Consider the following 24,377-nt stretch of genomic DNA (forward strand, 5'->3'; position numbering starts at 1 on the left):
AAATCACCTGAAAAGCATTCAAGGCTGTCATTGGGAATTTTCTTGGCAATTACAGAGCACCAAACTATGTTCAGCTGGTTGCCAAACCACTTACAATTTTGTAAGTGCAACATGTCATTGCATTTTTGGCATTCACCCTGGGGCTTCTTTCCCCCCAAATCCAAATGCAGTCAGTGATGAAGATGGTGAAAATTTCTTCACCAGGACATTATTGCAATGGAAAAATGATACCAGGACAACTAGAACCCATCAATGCTGGGTGACTTTTGTTGAACACTATGGTGAAACACATCAGACACTGAGTACAAATGAAAATCAGCAGCCAAGCACTGTTAGTGTTTTGAACTCTGTTAGCTATGTTGAACTCAAGCAGCATGTTGGAAACCTTCAACTGAATACTTTATAGCCATTAAAAGTTAATTTCATATTTCTCAATATTTGTATATTATACAGACATTCTGAAATTATATTTGTGTTCAGTTTGAAGGGGTCTATCATAATCACCAAAAGTTTTTCAGGAAGCAAAACCTTTTTTAAAAAAAAAGTCACTGGAATAATCCCATATACGTCCACATTCTCTGGCAACTTTCTTATCTTTGTATGTACAGAAAGAGCCATGGGAGGTGTATAAAGTTTGAAGGTTGGAAGCTTTGGCTGGGTGTACCGGCTTTTTAGAGTCAAGAAATGCACATCTGCCAATATCAAGAGCTATGTAACAGAAACCATGTTGGATATCTGTGGCGTGAATATAATTTGGCAATTTGTCTTTCCTTAATTTTTCCCCCAATCTATTTCATTTTAATAAATTCACTCATTGAGGCTTCAGTTTGATATGAAGCTACTGTACACTTCATGGGGAAAGAGATTCTTAATTTTTTTTCACACATGTTTTTCACTGAAAATTCCATCCATAGACAGGTTATATATTTTCCTTTCATAGAACACCAATCTTAGTTTTAAACCAGTTTACAACATTCTCAAAAGATTTAGCTTTAGAGAGAACAATTTTTCTTATCACCATCACCAATTAGACGTCACACATCTGTTCTCCCTTCTAGGATTAATTAACTTTCACTTTTGATTAGTTTATAGTTTCTGTAGTTCACTTGTTTTATAATGCATTTAAACAATATCTTTAAAAGTTAGTACTGAACAAACAAAACTACTTATATGACCCTACATAAAGTTCCTGCAGCAAATCAAAACTGCGTTTTATAATTAATTCTACATAAGGCAATGAAATCAATGTATAGAGATTTTTAACCACCAACAGAGAATCAAAGAGGTGGAAGATAGCCTTTAAAATGTTACATTCAATCCCTTTCTCAGTGCAGGAATTCAATTAAAATCTCCATGAGAGGAGCCTCTGCTTGAATACATCCATCAGTTGAGAGCTCAAATCATCACCTTCCTAGTAATATGTTTCATTGTTGAATTGCTCTAAATCCATCTTCTTGTAATTTACATCCATTATTCCATATCCTGTCCTCTGGGATAATAGAGAAAAAGTCTTCACCTTCTTCAAGATGACACTTTTGTCAGGATTTTAAAAATTCTATCATATTCTTTATCTTCCCTGTTTTTCTCAGAACTTTTATAGGACTTAGTTTCTAGACTTTTGATTATTCTCATTACTCCTTTTCTGAACATATTTAAATGTAGTGTCCAGAACTGGACACTCTGCTAGACAGCAATTCTGACCAGTGCAGAATAAAGTGAAACTAGAATTTCAAAACTATGCATCTTGAAATAATGAATACAATAAAAGCATCTGTAACAAAGCTTTTCTTTCTCTTGCCTAATTCTAACCACTGTTGAGAGAGCTTAAGTGTTTTTTTACAGAGTAAAGTCCCATAGCCCAGCCGTTCAAGGATAAAGGATCATTAGATGTAACATATTACACAAATCAAGATGGACAGTGATTAATATTTATGTGTTATTTATATGTAAGGGTGTAGGTTTTTACATATGCTGTATATAGCATGTTTAAATGTGTGTTATGTATCTGTACGCTTTTGAGAGCAAGCAACTAAATTTCATTTTTAATGTGTGCCAATGTGCCCACAGTAAAAAAAATGACAATAAAGGTTATCTATCTATCTAACAAAATATCCAAGAATTGGCAGCTCTCTAACAAATGCCCTTAGCAACAGTTTCTCAACATAGTTTGATTTCTGGGCAGATATTGAACTGAATTGTTTTAGAATATCTTGTAGTCCAAATATTTTTTTTAATCAGTATGAAGTTTAAGATATGCTTTGTTTAAATTGGGGGGGTATTACACCGTTCTTGAATTCCATGTCTAATTAAGCCTCAAATAAATCTCGCTCCATGTAACACCTTGAGTCTAAAGAAAAGAAGAAATAGGGGAGACGTGATAGCAGTATTCCAGTATTTGAGGGGCTGCCACTAAGAAGAGGGCAGGACAAGAAACAATGGTTGCAAACTGACCAAAGAGAGAAGCAACCTGGAATTAAGGAGAAACTTCTTGACAGTGAGGACAATTAACCAGTGGAACAGCTTGCCTCCAGAAATCGTGGGTGCTCAATCACTGGAGATTTTTAAGAAGAGGCTAGACAGATATTTGTCTGAGATGGTATAGGTCCTCCTGCTTGAGCAGGAGGCTGGGCTAGAAGACCTCCAAGGTCACTTCCAACTCTATTCTATTCTAAATTATCTAAGTCTGAAATTACAGTCACATACTTATATGCTTCATTGAACTCAGTGAGACTTAAATATCATATAGAGCAGAGGTCCCCAACCTATGGGCCGCGGCCCATTACCGGGCCATGGCCTCATGGCCTCGTGGCCCCCAGGCCACATGAGTACCTCATGTGCCAACCATTGCTACAAGTGTTGTGCAGGTAGTGGCAGCGCTGCTAGTATCGCGCAGGTGGCAGTGTTGCCACTGCGGGTCAGCAGCGCTGCATGTAGCAGGTGGGTGGTGGCATGCCATATGCAGACAGCAGCATTACCATGAAACCTGTGCCACCGCCAGCAGCGCCATAAGTGGCAGGTGGGCTACAGCATGATCCTTGCACAAGGGTGGCGGCACAAGCCTCGCGCTGGGGCTGTGGTGCGATCCTTGTGTGGGTGCAGCAGCATGAGCTTCGTGCCAGGACAGCATTGCTGCAAGCCGTGGCGCAATACTTGCCTAGGGACAGGGGTGCAAGTCTCATGCTGGGGCAGCATCACTGTGGGCCACGGTGCAATCCTTGTGCAAGGGCGGCAGCATGAACCTTGCACCACGGGCAGCATCAGTGCCAGCCACAGTGTGAGCCTTGCGCTGGTGGTAGCATCGCCAAGACCCTGGTAGTGGCGGTATGACAAGCCTCACACAGGTACTGCCGTCACTGAGAGCCTTGTGCTCATGTTTGCATGCTGTGCATGCTCACAGCTTGTTTGTACATGTGCATGCACATGTAACCACATTCATGTTTGCGCATGTGCACGTAAGGTGCCTGCCCCTCCCTCTTCCACCGGGCCGCCAATCCAAAATGGTTGATGACCCCTGATATAGAGGCTTGCATTGTTAATATGTATCACTTTAATCTTCTGTATCTTTCCAAATCTGACTGTAAACCTGGCAGGGAGAAATATATAAAATCCCAATTGCTAGTTAGAATATATTAATAGTTGCTAGAATTCAGGCACTCTGAGGATTGCTCTTTTTTGTCCTGTATTTTACCCATGTTTTCTTTGTTTGCTTGCTTAACTTTTTTTGTGCCTGCTTTATTAAAACAGAGAGCTCATTGCTGTCAAGAGTATTTTGAATAAACCTCCCTCAGGAAAATTTCCTCAAGTACCATTAAGTGTAGATGCAGATTGTTTGATCTCCAAATTAAAAACAGATACACGACAGCCTGGTCCTGCTCTGTGTCATCTATGGCAATTTTGGCCAGGATTGATGCAAACTGTAGCCCAGTACAACTGGAGACCTACTTTACTGGCAAAATAGTGATTCTAGAAGGTTCCTCTATTTCAGGCATGTCAAACTCACGATGTCACGTGACATTGCGTGACGTATCGGAACTTTTTCCCATTGCCGAAAATGGGATGGGTGCGGTTTCTCCGTGACACTCTGGCCCGCAGGCCGGCAGTTTGACACCCCTGCTCTATTTGGTTATCTGTAAAGGAATTGTGCTGCACAAGATAATTTGTTTGCTGTATATCACCTTATTTACTAAATATGTCTAAATATCTTTAGAGGTCTCGTGCTTTAGCAAACTTACACACACACACACACACACACACACACACACACACACACACACACTATAGATATTTTTAAGTGTAGCCCCCAGAGAAATTCCAAAATAAAGTACTTTAAATTCAAGATTCCACAATGCAAAGCATTTCTATTAATATTTTTTCTAGCCATGTTTTGTTAAATCTTCTACTCACTGTAATGACTATTTATTCTGTTAGCAAGATTCTGTTTTCAGGGAACTATAGACTAAGAGCCTTCTTTGACTCCTAGTTTCAAGGGACATCTACTGGAAAAATCAGAACAAAAAAGGAGAGTGACACACATTGGCTTGGTTTTACTATACATACGTGTCAAACACAAGGCCCAGGGGCCAGATCCGGCCCGCGAAGTGGTTTCATGCAGCCCGCGAAGCCATCCTGGAAACAGTGAGGGAACGGCCCCCACTGCCTTGGCCCTGGCCCAGAGACCCTCTTTCTGCCAGAGACCCTCAGATCTGTCCCACTCCTGCCCAGGCCCCCATAGGCACCCTTGATGCGAACAATGTAGAGCTGGCCACGCCCACCCAGTAGGCCATATGCACTCTAGCCATGCCCACCCAGTAGGCCACGCCCACCCAGGTCATACCCACCTGGCCCCCTGAGGGCAACTGCAATGCTGATGCGGCCCTCAATGAAATTGAGTTTGACACCCCTGCTATATGAGGTACAGTAGAATTGCTTCCATCCCCCTATTCTTCTGAAGCAAGCTTGTGAAGTTCCAATGGATTATAGCTGGTATTATAGATGCAGTTAATGCTCAGATGTAATATTAAAGGCCGATCAAAATAAAAAGCAATATCTGATTTCTTCATAGGCATGTGAGAGCACAAAAGCTCATCCTCCGGGCTACAATATTGCAGAAAGAAATCTTAGTGCAGCAATTCATTTCAGTATCTTGACACTCCAGACAAAAAATATAGATGTTAGCTCAAGAAATGTTTTGTTCTTAAGTGAGTTAAGTCATCCAAGATCAGGACAAGCCAGCTTTATTATTATGGACTATAGCTAAATACTTTGGGGACCACAGTGTAATTACACTTCTTCCAGAGAGCATTTAAGTATTAAAATATTTTTTTCTTACTCTTAAACAGAAACACTAGAGATAACTAAGAAGATGTTTTAAAAATAAACAAAACTATATAATAAAAAATAAAAATAAAAACAGGATAAAACTCAACTATAAAATGAGATTGTACTAAAACAATGTTTGATAAATTTGATAGTAAGATCTAAAGGCAAGATGCCAGACCTAACAAAGCCCTGTCAATTTTGTATTTGATAGGAATTTTTAAGGGTAAAAAGATGACATATAGAGAATCTCCAAGCAGATTTTTATCTTCTTTAATAGCTTTGATATTAACCAAAAGAAAAATGTATTAGCCAGGAAAGTTTGAGCAAAAGATATAATTCTTAATAGTAGAGTGGCAGGCTACTTTTGTAAAGAAATCAATAACTTGATAAGTATTTGTTCTTTTAAAATGGCTTTGGTATGATTAAGTTCAAGATAAATATTCCCTACATTGTCTCATTTTGGTCATAGTGATCTGTCTGGCAAGATTGCTATTTAATGATGCCCTGGAGGAAAATTGTATTAAATAATTCATCAACAATGAAAATTTGAAAGAAAGCATAATTAGAAATCAAATTCAGCTCTTGACCATTTCTTCATCAACAGCGATTGTAGAAATTTGCTCTTGACTATCAGTTGTATTATTGTACTATGTTTCCCTGAAAATAAGACCGGTCTTATTTTATTTTATTTTAACCTCCAAAAGAGGCACCAGGTCTTATTTTTTGAGGGGGGTTCTTTTCCACAGTCTCACCTTCTGGCGGGGGCACCAACAGCCCCACCCAGCTGGCCCACTTCCTCTGTGGCCGAAAGAAATGCCTCTGCAGCTGAGAATCAGCCCTGGCCAGCATTTTGCCATCAGAGGCCTTCCAGAAAGGCCTCTGACCATGAAATGCAGGCTGGGGAGCACTACAGAAGAAGTGGGCCAACGACGCAAGGCAGGTGTTGATTCATGTGAGGCCTGGCTGCAAGGTAAGTGGGTATGGGGTGCATAGGGCAGCTTCACCCCCTACCCCCACCCTACCTTGATTTTTAGGTGTGCACCTCACTCCAAAACTAGGGCTTATTTTGGGGGTAGGGCTTATATTAGGCCTATGCCCAAAAATCAAGATAGGGCTTATTTTCAGGGTAGGTCTTACTTTCAGGGAAACACGGTATTACATATATTGAAGCAAGACTTTATAAAATTATCTATTAAAAAAAGTCTATAAGGATGCCTACACAGATGGCCAGAATCCATAATTCCACAAAGGTGGGCCAAATGGCTGCATTCAGTGTCCTGAGGCTACCTTTGTAATGCACCAAGGCTACTATTGCTTCTTCTCTGGAGCCTAACAGCCCAATTCATCATCTGAATGGGAAACATTGCTATTTTACCATTATCAATGGCAGTGCTGTTTCATGTTCTTTGGCCCATTACAACTGACAACAGCCTGATGTAATTTGTGGTTGTGTTTCTGCAAGGCAACTACTCAAAAGTTTGGTGAAAGAAAGAAAAACAGGCAATCCATGTGTCAGAGAGAGGTAAATCTGCTGAGTTACCTTAAATATCTTTCTTCCTAGTTATTTACATTGGCAGTGGTATAGCTATTCACTGTCTTCACAAAACCAAGCACCTCCAATGAAATCAGTCCAAAATAATGTTACATTTCCTTCTTTGGGTATCTTTTTTTATCATGTTTTCAAAAATCACAGACTTCGTATTTATACGGATGTAGTAGGTTGGTTTTAGATGGATCCTCTTTGATATGGTATGACTTTCCTGAAGCAAACTCCTTAAATGGATTATTAAATCCTGGATATATTGATTTGTCTCCAACTTTTTTGCATGAAAAGCCTCCCATTAGACAAGCTATCATGTACAATGAAGGTTTGGGTTTTAGTTTCATTACCCATAAAGACAAATTTGTTAAAAACTTCAGAAGTGGTCAGTACATTGCAGAATTCATGGGTGCATCATACTTATAAAAAGGTAAAAGGTTTCCTCTGCCCAATCATGCCCAACTCTAGGTGGCAGTGGTCATCACTGTTTCCTAGCTGAGGAAGTCAGCATTGTCAAAAGATGCTTCCGTAGTCATGTAGCCAGGATGACTACACAGTGAGGTGCACGGAATGCTGTTATCTTCCCACCAAAGGGGTACCTATTTTATCTACTTTCATTTGGATGCCTTTGAATTGCTAGATTGGCAGGAGCTGGGGCAAGAACAGGAGCTCACCCTGTCATGTGGTGCTTGGGTCTCAGATTGCCAACTTTCTGGTCGACAAGTCCAGTATTTTAACCACAAGGCTCATCTCACAAAAACATGAGTCTGAGCCGACAAATTTGTCAAGTGCCTAGTTTTATTAGCCAACTAAAGACTCAGAAGTATCTGGAGAAAATTATCTTCCACCTGAACTTTCTCATAGCCAGTAGTTATTTTAGTAAAGTAGAGCTGTGCAAATCTTTGAAATAAATACATTGCAATGTAATAAAAAAAAACTTTCTCCAAATCATTAAACAGCTATACCTTTTTCAGGGCTCCCAAGCTTCCTCCTGCCATCTCCACTTGCTTTGCATGCCCAGCTAGTTTGCTTCAGACTGAGTGTAATGATTAAGTTATTGAACAGGAGACCAAAGTTTGAATCTCCCACAGAGACATGTCTACAGAGCTTATTGGATGATTTTCAGACATTCACTTTTTTTCACCCTACACTGAGAATGAACGTGGAAATAAAAGGAGAGGAGACCTGTGCCTTTGTCCCTCTGGACAGTCAAGAAATAAATAAATTAATAAACCAACAAAAACACTTATTTCATTAAAAAAAATACAGTCCGGTTTAGACTGAATCTAAATTTTACAAATGTTTATAAATTGTATGTTGATATTTGGCATGAATGTAGTTTTACATTTGCAAAATCTTGTGTAAAATTTCACGTTACTGTGAGCCTCTATTTTGTTTAGTACAAGAATGGGAAAACTGCCCAATCTGAGGTTGCTGAACTTTAACTCTCAGACATCCAGTAACTTAGGAATGCTGGCATTGGGGGCTATTGATTCTCTGCCCCTTTTTTTAATATAAGCAGATTTACCTACTTTTCTTGGTCAGCTAATAAACATTTAGAGCAAATTCTATGGCTGAAGGACAAAACAAAACACAGCTACTAGAAAAAGCTGTGAAATGAGATACTGGTATGTGAGATTTAAAAAGTTACTAGTTTGTCCTCCTGCTCAGGTCAATTTTGCTAATATCTGATTAGCTTGATAGTTAGATGAAATACTGGTTATAACTGTTAGAAACTGTCTGGAATTTGCTTCCTTCTTTTAGTCTGTTGTGTATTTATGAACAGGTTCTGCTAGATCTGCCCTATTTTTAACTTTACAATAATTTACAGTTATAGTCCTGTACTTTCCATTGACTTGGCACATGCCTGCTATGTAAAGTCCCATCACTGCCCACAAAGTAGGCTTTTGCTGTTGGATCTCTTTCCTGGCCTTATTCTAAAAGCTCATCTTTTCCATCTACCGGTTCCGTCCCCTTGGAAACAGGCTGGCAGCTGTGCTAATAGCTCAAACATGAATTGCAGTGTACAGGTTAGGACATGCCAGGTGGAATAAAATTCCTTATTGACTTCAATTAAATTCCACAAAGGGTGTCAGGCAGTATGAGCTCCCTTCTGAAAGGTGGATATAAATAAATTAGCCTTCCATCTCAACCAATTCTAATGAGCTATTTAAAATATCAGAGGAGCTGATGATTTCACAGTTAAATTAGATCTCACAGAGTAAGACTTTAAACTTTTATTCCTAAAACTCTGAAGATCTGACACTAATCAGAGGGAGTAGTATTCCCAGTGAATCCAATGTTAGTGCTGCTAGTCCAACTTTCTAGAGGCCACAACAGCCAACCTTGGAAAACTTTGTGATAGTTCCTTTCTGGTATTGTTCCTGAGCACTTGTTTCTGATACAGAGGCAACTGCTGGTAGAACTGGAATGATAAATTATACATTTGAATTTGCGTATATGGCCATTCCAGTGTAGGAATCATAGAACACAATGGGGGAATGGTTTTTCCATTTTGCACATGGTTCCACTTTCCAGCTGTTTTTAGTAGCAGCAGCAGCAGCATGACTTTAAATCAACTCTTTATTGTGAGAGCACAAGTTGGTTTGTTAGAAACCAGTTAGGGCTCAGACTCCACCTTCCACTCATGCTTCTCATTTGCTACCTGAAATAGATGTTGGAATAAAGGTTGTTGTATTTGGGCTGCACAAATCTGGAGATCCATGAAATGGCAGCAAAGGGAGACAAAAAACTCCACAGGTTTGCAGTCCAAATATGTTAACCCTACTTGGAGTAGACAACTGATTGCCAGTTCAAGTAACAGAAACAATTGTACTCATTGTAGGTAGCATTGGAGTGGAAGATCAGGACCCATATTTATGGGGTCTGAGGTCCCTTAGTAGTGATGCTATTTATTTTGTTGCTCTGACTTTATTAAGATTTTAATAAAGTTAAAAAACTTAAAGAAACCAATATCTAGAATAAAGAAAAGAAAGAGTGCAAGAAAAAATAGAAAACCCAAAATGTAAAAAAACAAGAAAGAAAATATAAAGAAATAACTTCCCATTTTCTTTACAGAAGTTAAAAGTATAAAGTTATCTCTTACTCTAAGGTTTATTTACTTTACTTTACTTTTTTTTTTACTTTTACTTTTATTAAATTTGTATACCGCCCTTCTCCCGAAGGACTCAGGGTGGTTAACAGGGCATATATAAATAACAATACAAAAATTAAAAAGGAATTAAACCAGTGCCCAGTTAAAAAAAATACAATAACAATAAAAGACCCATTAAAAACCCTAACGTTCCCCATCAGGCCAGACCAGCTAGTTCAAATAAGTGGGTCTTCAGACCGCGCCGGAAGGAGCGAAGGTCCGATGCCATCCGGAGCTCAACCAGCAGTTGGTTCCATAGCGCCGGAGCGCCCACAGAGAAGGCCCTCCCCCTGGGGGCCACCAGTCGACATTCCCTGACCGGAGGCACCCTGAGGAGGCCCTCTCTGTGGGAACGCACAGGGCGGAGGGGAGTTGACGCCGGCAGCAGGTGGTCCTCGAGGTACCCCGGACGCATGCCATGTAAGGACTTGAAGATCATAACCAAAATTTAATTATTTAGAGAATTTATATGGCTGCCAGTCACTTTCAGTGACTGTAGGTGGCTTACAAAAAATCAAAACTCAATATACAAAGAGTAAAAACAACCACCCCCATCCCACTGATGACAACAAGCAAGCAATCAAGGCACTTGATGGACTCCATCTCACTTTGGGTTTCCCAGGCCCTTTGGCAAAAGCAGGTCTTCAGGGCCTTGCAAAAGAGCTTCAAAATGATGGTCAGTCTAATTTCATTGAGGATGATGTTCCAAAGAAAGAAAGCCACCCCAGAGAATGCCCTTTTTTGTGTCCTTAGGAGAAAGGATCCACAACATTCCTTGCCTCCCCACTCTGGAGGGTTGGGTGGATGTAACCAGTAAGAGGCAGTCCTTCAGGTAACCTGGTCCCAAGCCATGTAGGGCTTTAAAGTTGACAACCAACACCATGGTTACAATATGATTTTCATTTTTCAATCATCTATTTTTTTCAAATCATCAAAAGCATAGATCATAATTCCTTTTTTTCCGTTTCACATAAGAAGTCTATAAGGGATTCCCAGTTAACAATAAACTTCGATAATGTCTGTTCTCTGGTCAAAGATGTCAGTTTGGCCATCTCAGCAAGTTCCATCATTTTCACTATCCATTCCTCCAGTCTGGGTAATTTCAAGTGTTTCCAACTTTGTGCATACAATAACCTCCTTGCAGTTATTATGTATCAAAACAAAATGCCATGTCTTTTCCTAACTATTTATCAGTCCCCAAAGGAAAATTTTATTTTTATTTATTTTAATTCCATTTATATCCCGCCCTTCTCCGAAGACTCAGGGCGGCTTACAAGCTTAGCAGTAGCCTTCATTCTATGTATATGCCTGCTTATTAGGGCTTTCACACACACCCCCAAGCGGCATTATTACAAAGTCAGCTTAATTGCCCCCCAACAATCTGGGTCCTCATTTTACCTACCTCGGAAGGATGGAAGGCTGAGTCAACCTTGAGCCTGGTGGGACTCGAACCTGCACTAATTGCAGGCAGCTGGGGTTACTTAAGGAGACATTAGCCCACTGCTCCACCAAGGCTCTCTTTGTCTTCAATTGTATATTAGTTTTTAAAATCTTTGGAATTAGTATTTAATATATTAGTATGTATTTAAATCCAACATTTTATAGTTTTTTTTCCACAAGCATGGTAAAATGTCCCATCTTGTTGTTCATATTTCCAACATAAATTTGAGTACCTTTATGCATTTTAGCAGTTTCTCTGGTGATACATACCAATGATTTACCATCATTTTACAAAAATTAAAATATAATATTTATAACAATATAAATATCAGTCCTTTCAATCACATATTCACCCACTGTTCTGTTTGTATGTTATAACCCAGATTCTTAGCCCATTTTATTATACATTCTTTCACTTGTTCTTCTGTTTCAAATTTTAATTTGAAGTTTATACATTTTATCAATGTTCATCATTTGTACACTTCAAACTGAGTCTTACACTGCTCAAAATCAAAACTTCTTTCTGCCTTTAATTGAAACAAGTAGTTGTCAACTTACAACCAGTGGTGTAATGATCATTCAAAGTTATGACAGACTTTTAAAAATCCATGTACAACCCATCCTTGAAGTTACAACTCCTGCTCGTCCCGCTCCCACAGTACTGTGATTGCATTTTGGGCACTTGCAGCATGATCCCAACGTACAGCATTTTTTGCCAGTTTCCTATGCTTTTTGCCAATTTCTGACAAAAAAAACATTAAGAAGAACAGGCTTGTTTAACAACCATATTATTCACTTTCTGACCATAGAAACTCACTTTACAACCATTATAAAATTGAATCCAGTCATGTGATACCTCAACCTATGACCACAAAGACTTGCCATCAAAATTCTGGGCTCCATTTTGGTCATACGTCAAGATCTATGCATTAGTTGTCAAAACAGGTATGAAACAAAAATAACAAAATCTTCATCCTAATCAGAGAAATTCTCCCCAATTATGACAATTGTATCTTCTCCCACCTTAACATTTTTTTTACTTTTTTTTACTTTATTCCATATTTTAACATAGCATGTTTTGAAATAACATACAATTCATCTTTATCAGAGTAATACCCAATTATTTTATCTTCTTGTCCATCTTAAAACCTGTTTTATTCATCAGTTCTGTTTGCTCTTTTTTATTATTAAAAAGTTTTTATAAAAATTACAATATAATCCCCAAAACCAACCCCCCCAAACCCCCCCTCTCCCTCCCCCACTTCCCAGAGCTGAGTACAGGGTTACAAATACTGTATAATAATCCATAATCTAACTAACATTACCCAACTATATAGATAACCAAGTTCATAATGCGCTTTAACTCCCCTTTAACGTAAATACAAGCAAAATAAAAGTGAACATAGTAATAATAAAAACATAAACAAATTATTAAACAATACTAATACTAAAAATAATAATAATACCATATAATTAAAACTAATAAAAATTCTGCTATAATGAACTATTAATAATAATAACAATCTAAAATTTACTCATAAGCTAAATGGAACTTTTTGGTCCCATATTTATTCTGAATATAATCTATCCATCTTCTCCAAACCGAAATGTATCTTTCTTGTGAACGATCCTTCAGATAAGCAGAAATCTTAGCCATTTCTGCTAAATTTGACACTTTTAACGTCCATTCTTCTATAGTAGGCAAACTATCCTTCTTCCAATATTGCCTACCAATAACCTTGCAGCTGTTATCAAGTTCAACATCAAGTTAGTTTCTTTAGTATCACCATCTGTAATAACACCCAATAAAAATAGTTGTGGGGTAAACTTTATCTTTCTCTTAAAAATCTTTTGAATGTTCCACCAAATTTTAATCCAAAAAGCTTTTATATTTCTACAAGTCCACCAGATATGAAAATAAGTAGCATCCAAACTGCCACATCTCCAACATTTGGGCTGTAAATTAGGATACATACAAGACAACTTTTTAGGATCCAAATGCCATCTATAAAACGTTTTATGTTTGCTCTTGTGTTTGCTCTTTGCTCATATTTTCTCTTAACATCTTTGTATTCTGTTTGTTAATCTTGAAACCTGCTAATGACCCATTTTTTTTATTTGTTCATTGATATTTCAACTCACTTTAAGGGATTTTCCAAAACCAATACCAAATTTTCATGTCATCTTTTATTTAATTTTTACTCCTACTATCCTCTTCTCATGTTGTATATCTCTATTCAGAATTTTAGGAACCAAAATAAAGAAGAGAGGAGAGAGTAGACAGCCTGTCATGCTCCTTTTGTTTTCTTAGATCTCCACTAACAAAAATTTGTGCTTTCTATTTGTGCTTTCAACTTCACTCATTTTATAAATTTGTCTCCAAAATTAATATGCTCTAAAAAACAAGGTTCCCCAACCCCCAGTCCGTGGACCAGTACTGGGCTGCAGCATGTCAGCAACCGGTCCGCACAAACAAGCAAAGCCCCATCCATGGGTTGCAGGCAGCACACAAAACCACACTCCCTCTGGTCCACAGAAAAACCTCTCTCCATGAAACCGATCCCTGCTGCCCAAAAGGTTGGGGACCTCTGATCTAAAACTTTAATTATGAAAGTCCAGTCCAAAAGGCTTCTCTGCATCAAAAAAAAGAGAACACAACTTGTTTTTTATTATGTCAAATATTGCACAATGTCCAACACAGGTCTAACATTGTACTTGGTCTTTTGGCTAAAAAACAGCAATGTGGCTAAAAACCCACAGTGATCTTCATGAATAAATTCTTCCAAAATTATTTTCAATCGATCAGCTACAAATGTTGTGGAAAACATATGATCATTATTCAGTAATGATATTGGTGTGTAATTTCTTATTAAACCAAATCATGTCTGTCTTTAGATATGAGTGCTATGTTAGCCTCTTTCAAAGTTCCTGTAAAATAGAATTCATCTTATTTTGTAGAGGTTGAAACGTTTACCGTATCTTCAAAACATTTACATTAAAAACCTGATAATCCATCTGGTCCAGCCACCTTTCTTGGTTTAATCTTTTTAATAGCTTTAGAAACTTCCCTTCTGTTATAGGCCCATTCATAATTTGCCTTTGTTTCTCTGTAATCCTTGGTAGATTTTGTTTTTATAAATATTGAAGAAATATAATGTCCTTTATAGTTATGAAACATCATGTCCTGATAGTAATGATGGAACATTTTTTGCATAGCCATATTATCTGTTAAGGCAGACTTCCCCCTTGAATTTTCAATATAATTTTCTTTTTCCTTTCTTAGATTATACAGCAACCATTTCCCTGGTTTATTTGCAAATTGAATTTTTTTTTGCTTTACATACTTCATTGTTATTTCCATTTCTCTTACTGTTAACATCAATGTCTGTTACTGTAAAAGTTTAATTTGATGAGAGATATTTCTCTGCAAATTTCTTTAATTCTTCTTTTTATCTCATCCAAAATAGCCTGTGCTTTCCCTTGCCTCTTCTTTTTGAGTTTAGTTTTTGTTGTATAAAATAATCTCTCATATAAGCTTTGGTTGTACCCCAAACCATTCTTGCTTTCATTTAATTTCCTCTAAAAGAACTAAATTTCTTTTTGTAAACCAAATTCATGGGATTATAATCAGAGAGTATTCTTTTCCCTTACCCAGAGGTCTGATAGGAATTTTGTTTAGGACAATTATTCCTGTATTATCAGTCTTCAATCTTGTATTAATATGCTGTTGCAGAATTTGAGCCTTTGTCTTCTTCCTCACAATTCTCCAATTCTTTCTCCAATTATCTGTCTATAACTGCTGTCTTACTCTCCAAACCTTCCACTCTATTATTAACTTAGCTTGGTCTAGGATACTCACTGTTTCCTAGCTGAAACTATGGTGAAATCTTTAGTTGGTTTTGGATGCAATGACGATGCCATGTGGTTGTTTTTGAAATGCTTTTGATGTATGGCAATGTCATTTTTTTTCAGAGCTTTTGTTAGCTGTGCTGTAGTGGTTTGCCTGGTCAGGCACTTTTTGATAAAGTTGTGTGGGTATTCATTTTATTGAAAGATATATATTACATTAATCAACAACCAAACCAAAACATTTGGGGATACTTGGATAGAAACGGCTCTTCTTCCTAGTCTTCTTAGCATTTCTTACCTCCTCTGTTGGGCTTATTTGGGAAGAATGTCCACAATTCTCTACCACCTTATTATTTCTTGTTGCCAGATTTGCTCTGGGTAAAACCTTAGGTAGGGAGTGGCTACCCTTCCTTTTCTGAGCCTGTTCTGCTGGTGTTTGTTTTAGAAAAACCTAATGGAACAGCTTGTGCTTTTAGGATATGAAGTCATGTCTGCCCTCAAAGCTAACAGATATCCTCCTTGGAAGTGGGTGCCTACACAAAAGTGTAGCTAAAATAAGAGCAAGTTTCATCTTGTTTCATCCAGCCCCACTGCAGCTTTCCTTTTCTTCTCAAGTTAAAATTATATTCGGTGCTTTACTACTTTTGATTAAACCCTGCTTATTGACTTTGCAAACTGTGAAAGCCAAATGAAATCTGATACTAAGAGGAAGAAACCAGAATTGGCTCTTACAAGATGCCAAGAAGTTACACTGGCTTGTGATGTGGCAGAATTTAGGATAATATGTAAATCTGGTAATAAATATTATTTACTTTCAGATCTTCAACCTGTCATACTTTTTTTACATTTAATCAGCTTTAACACAGTTTTGAAGGTAATTCCTGCAGACATATGTTTAAATTAGTAGCTTTCTACTTTAGGTAATTAGGAACAAGTCTAGTATTTTATAGCAGGAGTGTTTTGAAAAGAGGCAAGATATTTGGTTGGGACCTAGGTTTCATGTTAGATTTAACCCGGGCTCTGTAAGTTGGGAAACCATGAGTTCTAGTTTGGCCAACTGGGTGACTGTGGGCAACTTACTTTCTCTCAGTCCTAGGAAAGAGGTAATGTCTCTTCTGAATAATCTTGCCAAGCAAACTGCAGGGACTTGTCTAGGCAGTCTCTGAGAATAGAACACGATTAAACAGGGGGGGGGGGGAAATGATGTCATTTCAAACAAAGTATGTAACATGCTGTTTGGGTCCCAGTGCCTACTTGAAAAGGTGGATTGAGTTGTTCTGATAAAACACTGCTACGGTTGTCCCAGTCTGTCCTCCTTCTTTTCCACAACAAAAGAACTACAGTGAAAATTAATTAATCGTTTAAAGCTACTACTGCAAGGCTACTTTACAATGCAGTTTTTAGGATACTGCAATTTCCTTATCAATTTTGTGGGTGCAGAAAAATAGAGCATTACTAGAGAACAGCAGAGAGATATAGGAATTTCTCTACAGCTCCCTAGGAGCCTTTTTTTAATAGAACAAATCTGGCTGCCGTAGAACTGGCCTGGTAGAGAAATCACATACGTTCATCCCCACCAAGTCACTTCAACTATGCCCAAATAAAAACTTGTGGTAACACACATGCTAGAGTGCTGTACTCCAAATCTTTAATTATATTAGAGACATAATAATTAGAGACATTTTGACAGGCATAGAGAAGTTTTGAGACAATATGTGTACAATATTTTTCTACAATTGTGATCTGATTCTGTAAAATGCTTTCAAATCCTGCTTCAGTTAAATAAGTACACAAATAAATCTATATAATCTTTTTCTCTAATTTACTAGCAGAATTGTGAGGAAACAGAGAAAAGAAATATAATTATCTTGCTTCTAATTATCTTGAGCCATTTTAAGTCTCTGGATTCTCTTTCAAAATGAGAAATCTTAATCTTAATTCCTCTTTTAATATCTGCCTCTTGTATGCAATTGCATTTGTGGGAGCTGTTTATGCTCCAGAAATTTATTTAGAATTCTTGGCAATAAAACGTGGAAAAGTATCCACTATGAAGAAAATAATTGCTGAAACCAATAATTTTAAGATAGTAGTATCATTTCTTTTTTGTATGCTACTAGCAAATCTCAGCTTCATAGCACTGCCATGATAAAACGTGAGCATGCAAAAACACAGGAGGGAGTTATAGTTATAGCCAAAGTATTTGAGCTTCAGCTTCAGTATCTCTCCTTCCAAAGAACTGTCAGAGTTGACTTCCTTTAGGATTGACTGATTTTTATCTTCTTGCAGTCCAAAGGATTCTCAAGAGTCTTCTCCAGCACCACAATTCAAAAGCATCAATTCTTCCATGCAATTTGACCTTACAGACTGGCTATTAGGATAGTAGAGGATAACTCTTCAGAGTTCGGACCTACATGCATACCCATAATTATGTGCAACATGTCTGGAACACCATAAATAACATGCTAGTTAAGGGAATTTCATTCTGGAAAGTTTTTGTTTCACAATCTGAATAGCTGGTCTAACAAGAAAAGTGAATGTTCTGGAGCTCCCTGGAAAGAGACTTTTCCTTGTGCATAATGTGCACCCTTTTGGGAGCAAAGGCCATGGTGAGGACAGTGACATATTAATGTCATTAGAAAAACCAAGATGGAACTTGAGACATTTTTGGTTTGTTGGTTCAGGAAAAGTTTTTGTGGCTTAAATTACTCAATTCAATAACTAGCTGGAAAATGTATGTCTATTATTTAGTGGTTTATGCTGAAAACTCTGGAGACAACAGTTACTGAAATATTAACAATAGCAATTCATGATGACAATGATGAGTTGGAGGCCATAAGAAGCCAGTAGTTTATAATGTCCATATCTGAGCAACATGTCTCCAATATTTCCAAATTGTCTCCAAATTACCAAGACAAATGGTTCCTTCCATATTCCAAATTATATTCTATTGATGGAACATAAGAACACTGGAAGTGTTGATGTTGGTGTTTGTCTCCATGCATCTATAAAGGTGCTACAATAAATATTGTATGTCTTATGTTTTCCATTGTTTTGCTTTGTTTTAAATCAGCTTATATAAAAACCAACCAGAGCTCCTTATTTAGTTGTTTGTTGTCTTGTCTCTTCACAATGGTTGCAGTTGCTAGCTTTGCTAGGAAGGACTTACATCATTAGACATGGTGTAATTGGTGCTGCGGGATTTAAGTAAATTAGATATCAGCTGCATAAACAAGGAAACTTCCTCTGAGGTTAATTATGTGTGGAAACACTAGCTGAAAGTTTGCATGTCACCTTAGAGACAGAGCTCTGAAGCAGAGAAGAAACAATGAATGCCCAGCTTTCTTGTCTGCAATATAGTAGTTCATGTTGCCAACAATGCTACACACTGCGCAGCTGCAGAGTCCTATCCAACCATCCCATAAGCAGTGCAGTGAGATGGAATTCTGCATTCACCATTTGGTACAAAGACTGTCTTCATCTTCGTTCGTCATACAATCTACTCTTTTTCTTTCTTTCTAGATGTTTAGCCTTGTTGCAAGGCAACTGATGTCTCTGCCATACTTAGATGGGACTCTCTTATTGCTAAGAGCAAATCAAAGGGGGAAAAGCTTTGATCTCATGTAAGAAGAAATAAGCCCCCCCCCTTTTTTTTTGCAAGGACTGAAAAAAAATAGAGCTGAGATGGCCATGAGGCAATTTTATTCACCACAGAGGCTCTTCCAAGGATGCTTGTCACACAGATGGTGTGCATCTTCACCATAGCTACCTACTTAGAGACATTCGGCTCTTGGATAGCATGAGAGGAGCCACAAATATTCAAGCTATATTTGACCAGGGCAAAAAATGAGGAAATGGGCAAATAAAAAATTTAATTCTATTTAGATTAAATTAAAATCTGAATATAATTAAACTTATTGAATGTTATTCTCATGCATCAAATAATTTTTGATTTCTTGTGTACCTTTACCTTAATGACGATGGCCACGGAGCAGAGGTACTAAGAAAAATGTTGTTAAATCTATGAAATGTTGAACAGAAAGTGTAACAGTAATTGCTCAATGGCCTATGTTGCTCTCCTTGCTCATGGCAGCCCCTGCAAACCTTGGTTTCCCTACAGTAGGAGTTCTTTTATTCCCTTGAATGATGGTTTAATGCATGATACCCTGCTCTGTACACTCCGAGTTTGTTACCAGGTTGCCCTTTACTTGTGTAGCTGTTGGCATTTCACGCATATAAATCACTAAGCTAAACTGTCCTTTTTAGGTAAAGCTTTCTCTTAAGGCTTGCTAACAGGAAGCAATAGGGATCTCACCAACCCCATTCTCTCCTGGAAGAGCAGGGGTCTGGTGCTCTAGGGAGAGCTATCTACAGAGAATAAAAAGAGTGGCCAATTAGCACTCTTCAACAGGTTTGATCTGCCTTGCAAAGTTCTAATAGAGCCTGGTACTGAGTTGCATCCCTCCCTCCATTCATGGTGACATCATCTGGAAAATATGAATGAGAGAAATTACTGAAACAAGATAAAGTCATTTTGGACCCATACATTTTGTTTTTATCATTCACAGTGTGTTTAAACCACAGATGGTGAGCTTATGTATTTTAAGAGGCCACAGTGAAGGGCTGAGGAGCAAGATTTTTCAAGCTGACCCTCTCTTCCATATAAGGAGTGCCATGCTCCATGGTTGACTTTAAAGAAGCAGTTGGAGTTAAATGAAATTGCTGATAAGGCAGCCAGCTTGAGCTTGCTGATTTACAGCATGGAAAAGGCAGTGTATATTTTAAAATGGTTAAAATACATTCTTTGTCAGAGTGACTGTTGTAATGTCTATTACCTTCAAAAATAGCAGCCATGACCCTTGTCCAAGATTCATCATATTTATATAATATCAAAAACATTTTTTTTAAAAAAATTGTCAAATTATTCATATGTCATGTTTTTGTCTTTGGTAATGTTCAGTTGCATTTGGAAAACAGAATATGTGATTAAAAAGCTTGTGCCAGTGATTCTACAGAGTAATGAGGAGGAAAAGAAAGGATAAGGGGTAAAAAAAGTATTTAAAAAATAGTCCATCCTGCAAAGATCAGAACTTTCTGGGAAATAACAAGGTATACATATACCAAAGATATCTGCTAGAGTAAGTATATGCTTTAGAAAGTGGCTTCAAAACTCAGGTTGCAAGCATTTAGATTTTCAGAGTAATTTTATTTAATTTATGCATAATATAGGTAGAACTAAAACTTGTTTTGAAGAATCAAAATAAATTCTCTGTGTTATGGCAGCAGGTTTAGTCCTTGAAAAAAATGACATATTTTTAACAAATTCATTTGAAATAAAAATCGTGAAAATAACCTCTTAAAAAGTGAGTATATTCCGCCATCTTGTGGAGCAATTGAGCCTTGCACCTATTTCACCTGCAACCTCAAAAGGTATTTTCACATAATCACCCACCTTTTTAATCTGTGTACTCCCAAATCAGCTCAGTTTTCATATTTGCATTCAATGTGATTAATAGGAGGGAAATACGGCATGACCATTTTGAACAAGTAAGTGCAATGACGTTCACAATAAGTGCAAACAAAGTTGAAATGGGCTCTTAGAAGTTTAATTAGGGCAAACATGGTTTGCCATTAGCTTAACAGCAGCGTTTTTTCATTAAGTTGTGTGATTTTGAAAGATGATTATTGTATTTCCTAAAGCACATTGCTGAACCATTCAATTCCTAAAATTGTGCATGAAGATGTTCATTTCAAATGAGTTAATTATTAATCATTATGCATTTCCAAGACCATAAATTGCATCATTGTAAGCCCTTGATACTTGGTTTACTTTTATGCTTCAGAAATATTTAGTACTAAGCTGTTGCTTATTAGGAAAAAGTGTTTGGTAGCTATCCACTAACTCACTTCGACTATTCAGAATAAATCTACAGGACTACATGCTCTATTCAGAATAATCTTTTATTACAAGACAGATTTTGAGCCTTTGTTTAGTTTATATAGTCTCTGAGTTATCTTGAATACCTCACTTGTTATATTTTTCTTTGCAACTTGTTATATTTTTTGTCTCTCTGAAAAGTAATTAATGTATTTATTAATGAAATTTATAAAGGTCACCTATTTGGCAGAAAATAATACAATAAAGTGGTTTGGCAAGAACAAACTGCTGGGAAATGTTGCAGAATTAAAAACTTTTTAATTAATTTGACACAGAAGACTTGACTTCCATTATGAACGGCAGAATAATGGCCTCTGTCCCTACTTGTAGGTTAAACTAAAATATTTATAAAAACATTCCTGAATACTTGTTTTGTTTTCTTAAAATTCTGTGCTATATTTTTATTCCACTTTTGAGTAGATACACATGAATAGTTTGGGTAACACAGTCTTTGGAAAAAGAAGCTGGAGGAAAACATTAAGATGTATAGTTCCACACAGGTGAGAGCATTAAATAAAGTGTAAAGATGGAAACCTGAACTATGAAAATAATTCAGTGTTTTATTAGCTGTATTTTATATAGTACTCAGAAGAAATATGAATTGCAGGAAAGAGCAACAGAGAGATGGCTGCCAATGCAATACTTAGTTCCCCAATTTATTTTTTTGCCATGTGGCAACAAATTGTGTGACACACCATCTTTCAACCTTGTCAACCCTTTCCGTAAGTGTAGCATTACAGAGGCTCTGCTACTCAATCAGAACAGAGCTATATTTTATATATCCATTGAACTGCAAGAAGATTAGCCTTCAACTAATCATCAAGAAACCAGAGTTATGCCCTTAGGTGTTATGTTGAGAAGCTTGCAGCTCTATAGCACAGGCATACCTTCAGAGACCCCCATATTCATCTCAGAAGAGAGTTTGTGAGAAATTTTAAGGATGCAGGGTGGTGTATTTGAATTGTTTAATTATGAAGGTGGCTTAGAGACATATTTGAGTGTCCTGTCTTTCACTGTACTGTTTCTAGCTCTCCGTGCCTCAATTAAATCCCAAAATAAGACATCAGGAGGACACCAGGCTTCCACTTCCAGATTCAGTAGTAGATTGTTGATTGAAGGGGGTCCTCCCATTGAGAAATTCCTGGAAAATGTATTCTTCCCTTGGAGAAATCATTCATCCAACTTTTGTGTCTACAATACTGGAATTTTAAAAAGTTATTTATGGCTGTTTTGCCTATTCTGTCTTCCCTTATAGGACTGTATGTCCTGATAGGAGCAGGAGTACTGATGATGGCAGTGGGATTTTTTGGATGCTGTGGAGCAGCACGAGAGTCTCAGTGCCTGCTTGGAGCAGTAAGTAATCGACACGTACAGTAAGACGATATGAGCTCTCTCTAGATGCAAAATCATTGTACATTAAGTCAGTCATGAACATAAAGTCCCTCTTCTAAAGTATTTGTATTTTGCTTTATTCCAAGTCCAAAACAAGAAAGTCTGTTTTTAAATTCAAACATCAAACTGTAAATTAAGATCCTGGTTAGCAGACTGGTATTAAAAACAGATCTGTTTCTGACATAACAGAGAGCAGATCAAAGCTGGCATAAAAGAAAAAGAGACTTAAAAACAAAAGAGTGGTGGATCTGACATCATATCCTGCTAAATAAATTACAGTTTTTTAAGCCAGGACATCTATATTAAAATCAATCTGCTGTATATTGGAAGAAAGAGGGAGGTGGAACATGTAAACCTTTTGTATAAATACAGTAACTTGGAGGTCCTTTTATTATCTACCCATCATGACCCTAAAGTTCTAGTCAGAAGTAATTCACAGTCAGTTTCACAGGACATATTTCTATCTAAGTGGTTATAAGAATTCATGAAGCATTAATTTACAATTCAGTATTCAATTTTTTAGAATCTGTCTTGTTTCAATTTTGTGAGACTTACCACTTGAGCAAGGCATAAAAAGAACTCTACTACAAAGGCTTTGGATATATTGTAGTGTTAGAAATACTTCTCTGATATTTTTTTATCCCATACTTTCCTTAAAGGTTGAAATTATTTTTATTTAAGGAAAGTTGAACTAGATACTAGAACCTTCCCTTTTGCATCATTAATCTTGTCCTATGTAAAGTATTTCTGTTATTAAAACTACTATTTCTAAATCTCAAAAAGTGGATTTACATGCTGCTTTCAAGTTTCCATAAAAGTTTAACCTCTATTCTTATCTCCATTCTTTTGTAGTTTTTTACCTGCTTGTTGGTGATTTTTGCTGCTGAAATCGCTGCAGGGGTTTTTGCTTTTCTGGGCAAGAAAACGGTAAATGAAATGCTTAACCACATGCTACCCTAAATATCTTAAACTGAAAAATAGTTTAAAACTGTAAAATCTCTTAAAAATTAAACACAAACTCTGGTGATTTCATGAATGTATCTTGGCAAATATACAGAAAAGGGGTTTTATTGTTTCCTTTGGAGAAGGTTTTTCTTGACTTCCTAGGCTAATGTACAGATCTGATATTTCCTAATTGCATATTCAGTCATTGGTGTGGCAATGTTTTTTATTACCCAACCTCCCCAATTTCCTTTTGCATCCTATCCACCATGCCCCATCCATCAGTCATGTTGTACCCCAGCTGAAGCCTAGGGCTTGCTTTCTTGTACTCTCAAATTGGGTTTACTCTTCGACATGTCTATTTCTCCAAATAGATAAAACTTTCTACCCTAAGGTCGACTGCAGCCCTCTTTGTTGCTACCACATTCTCAAGTGGTAGAAGAACCAGAGGACTGGAGGAAAGCCATGAGTTTCCTGTTACTGAAATTTATTTATTTATTTATTTATTTTATTTTGGGGACTTATATGCCGCCCTATCTCCCGAAGGACTCAGGGCGGTTAACAATAATAAAAATACAATAATACAAAAGTTAAAAAAGAATTAAACTAGCAGCCCCAATAATAAGTTAAAAACATTTTAAAAATCCCTGTCAGTCCAGGTCAGCCTGATGGAAAAGGAATGTTTTAAGGCCGCGGCGAAAGGACCGAAGATCCGGGGCCATCCGGAGCTCAAGGGGAAGTTGGTTCCACAGGTTCTGCTGGTTTCTTCACTATCCTTCATATCTAATTAGGATGTCTGCTTACTG

General features: G+C 37.3%; 1 protein-coding gene across 1 annotated transcript in view; it reads left to right on the plus strand.

The window, feature by feature from the left end:
* TSPAN2 (tetraspanin 2) overlaps window positions 1-24,377 on the plus strand; it is a 48,737-nt gene that overhangs the window by 19,049 nt on the left and 5,311 nt on the right. The window contains exons 3-4 of the mRNA XM_081324109.1: window positions 22,493-22,590; window positions 23,482-23,556. Coding sequence (XP_081180235.1) covers window positions 22,493-22,590; window positions 23,482-23,556 — 173 coding nt within the window. The remainder of the gene's footprint in view (window positions 1-22,492; window positions 22,591-23,481; window positions 23,557-24,377) is intronic.

The sequence above is a fragment of the Vipera berus genome, assembly GCF_964194415.1.
Source record: "Vipera berus genome assembly, chromosome: 3".
NCBI lineage: Eukaryota > Metazoa > Chordata > Lepidosauria > Squamata > Viperidae > Vipera > Vipera berus.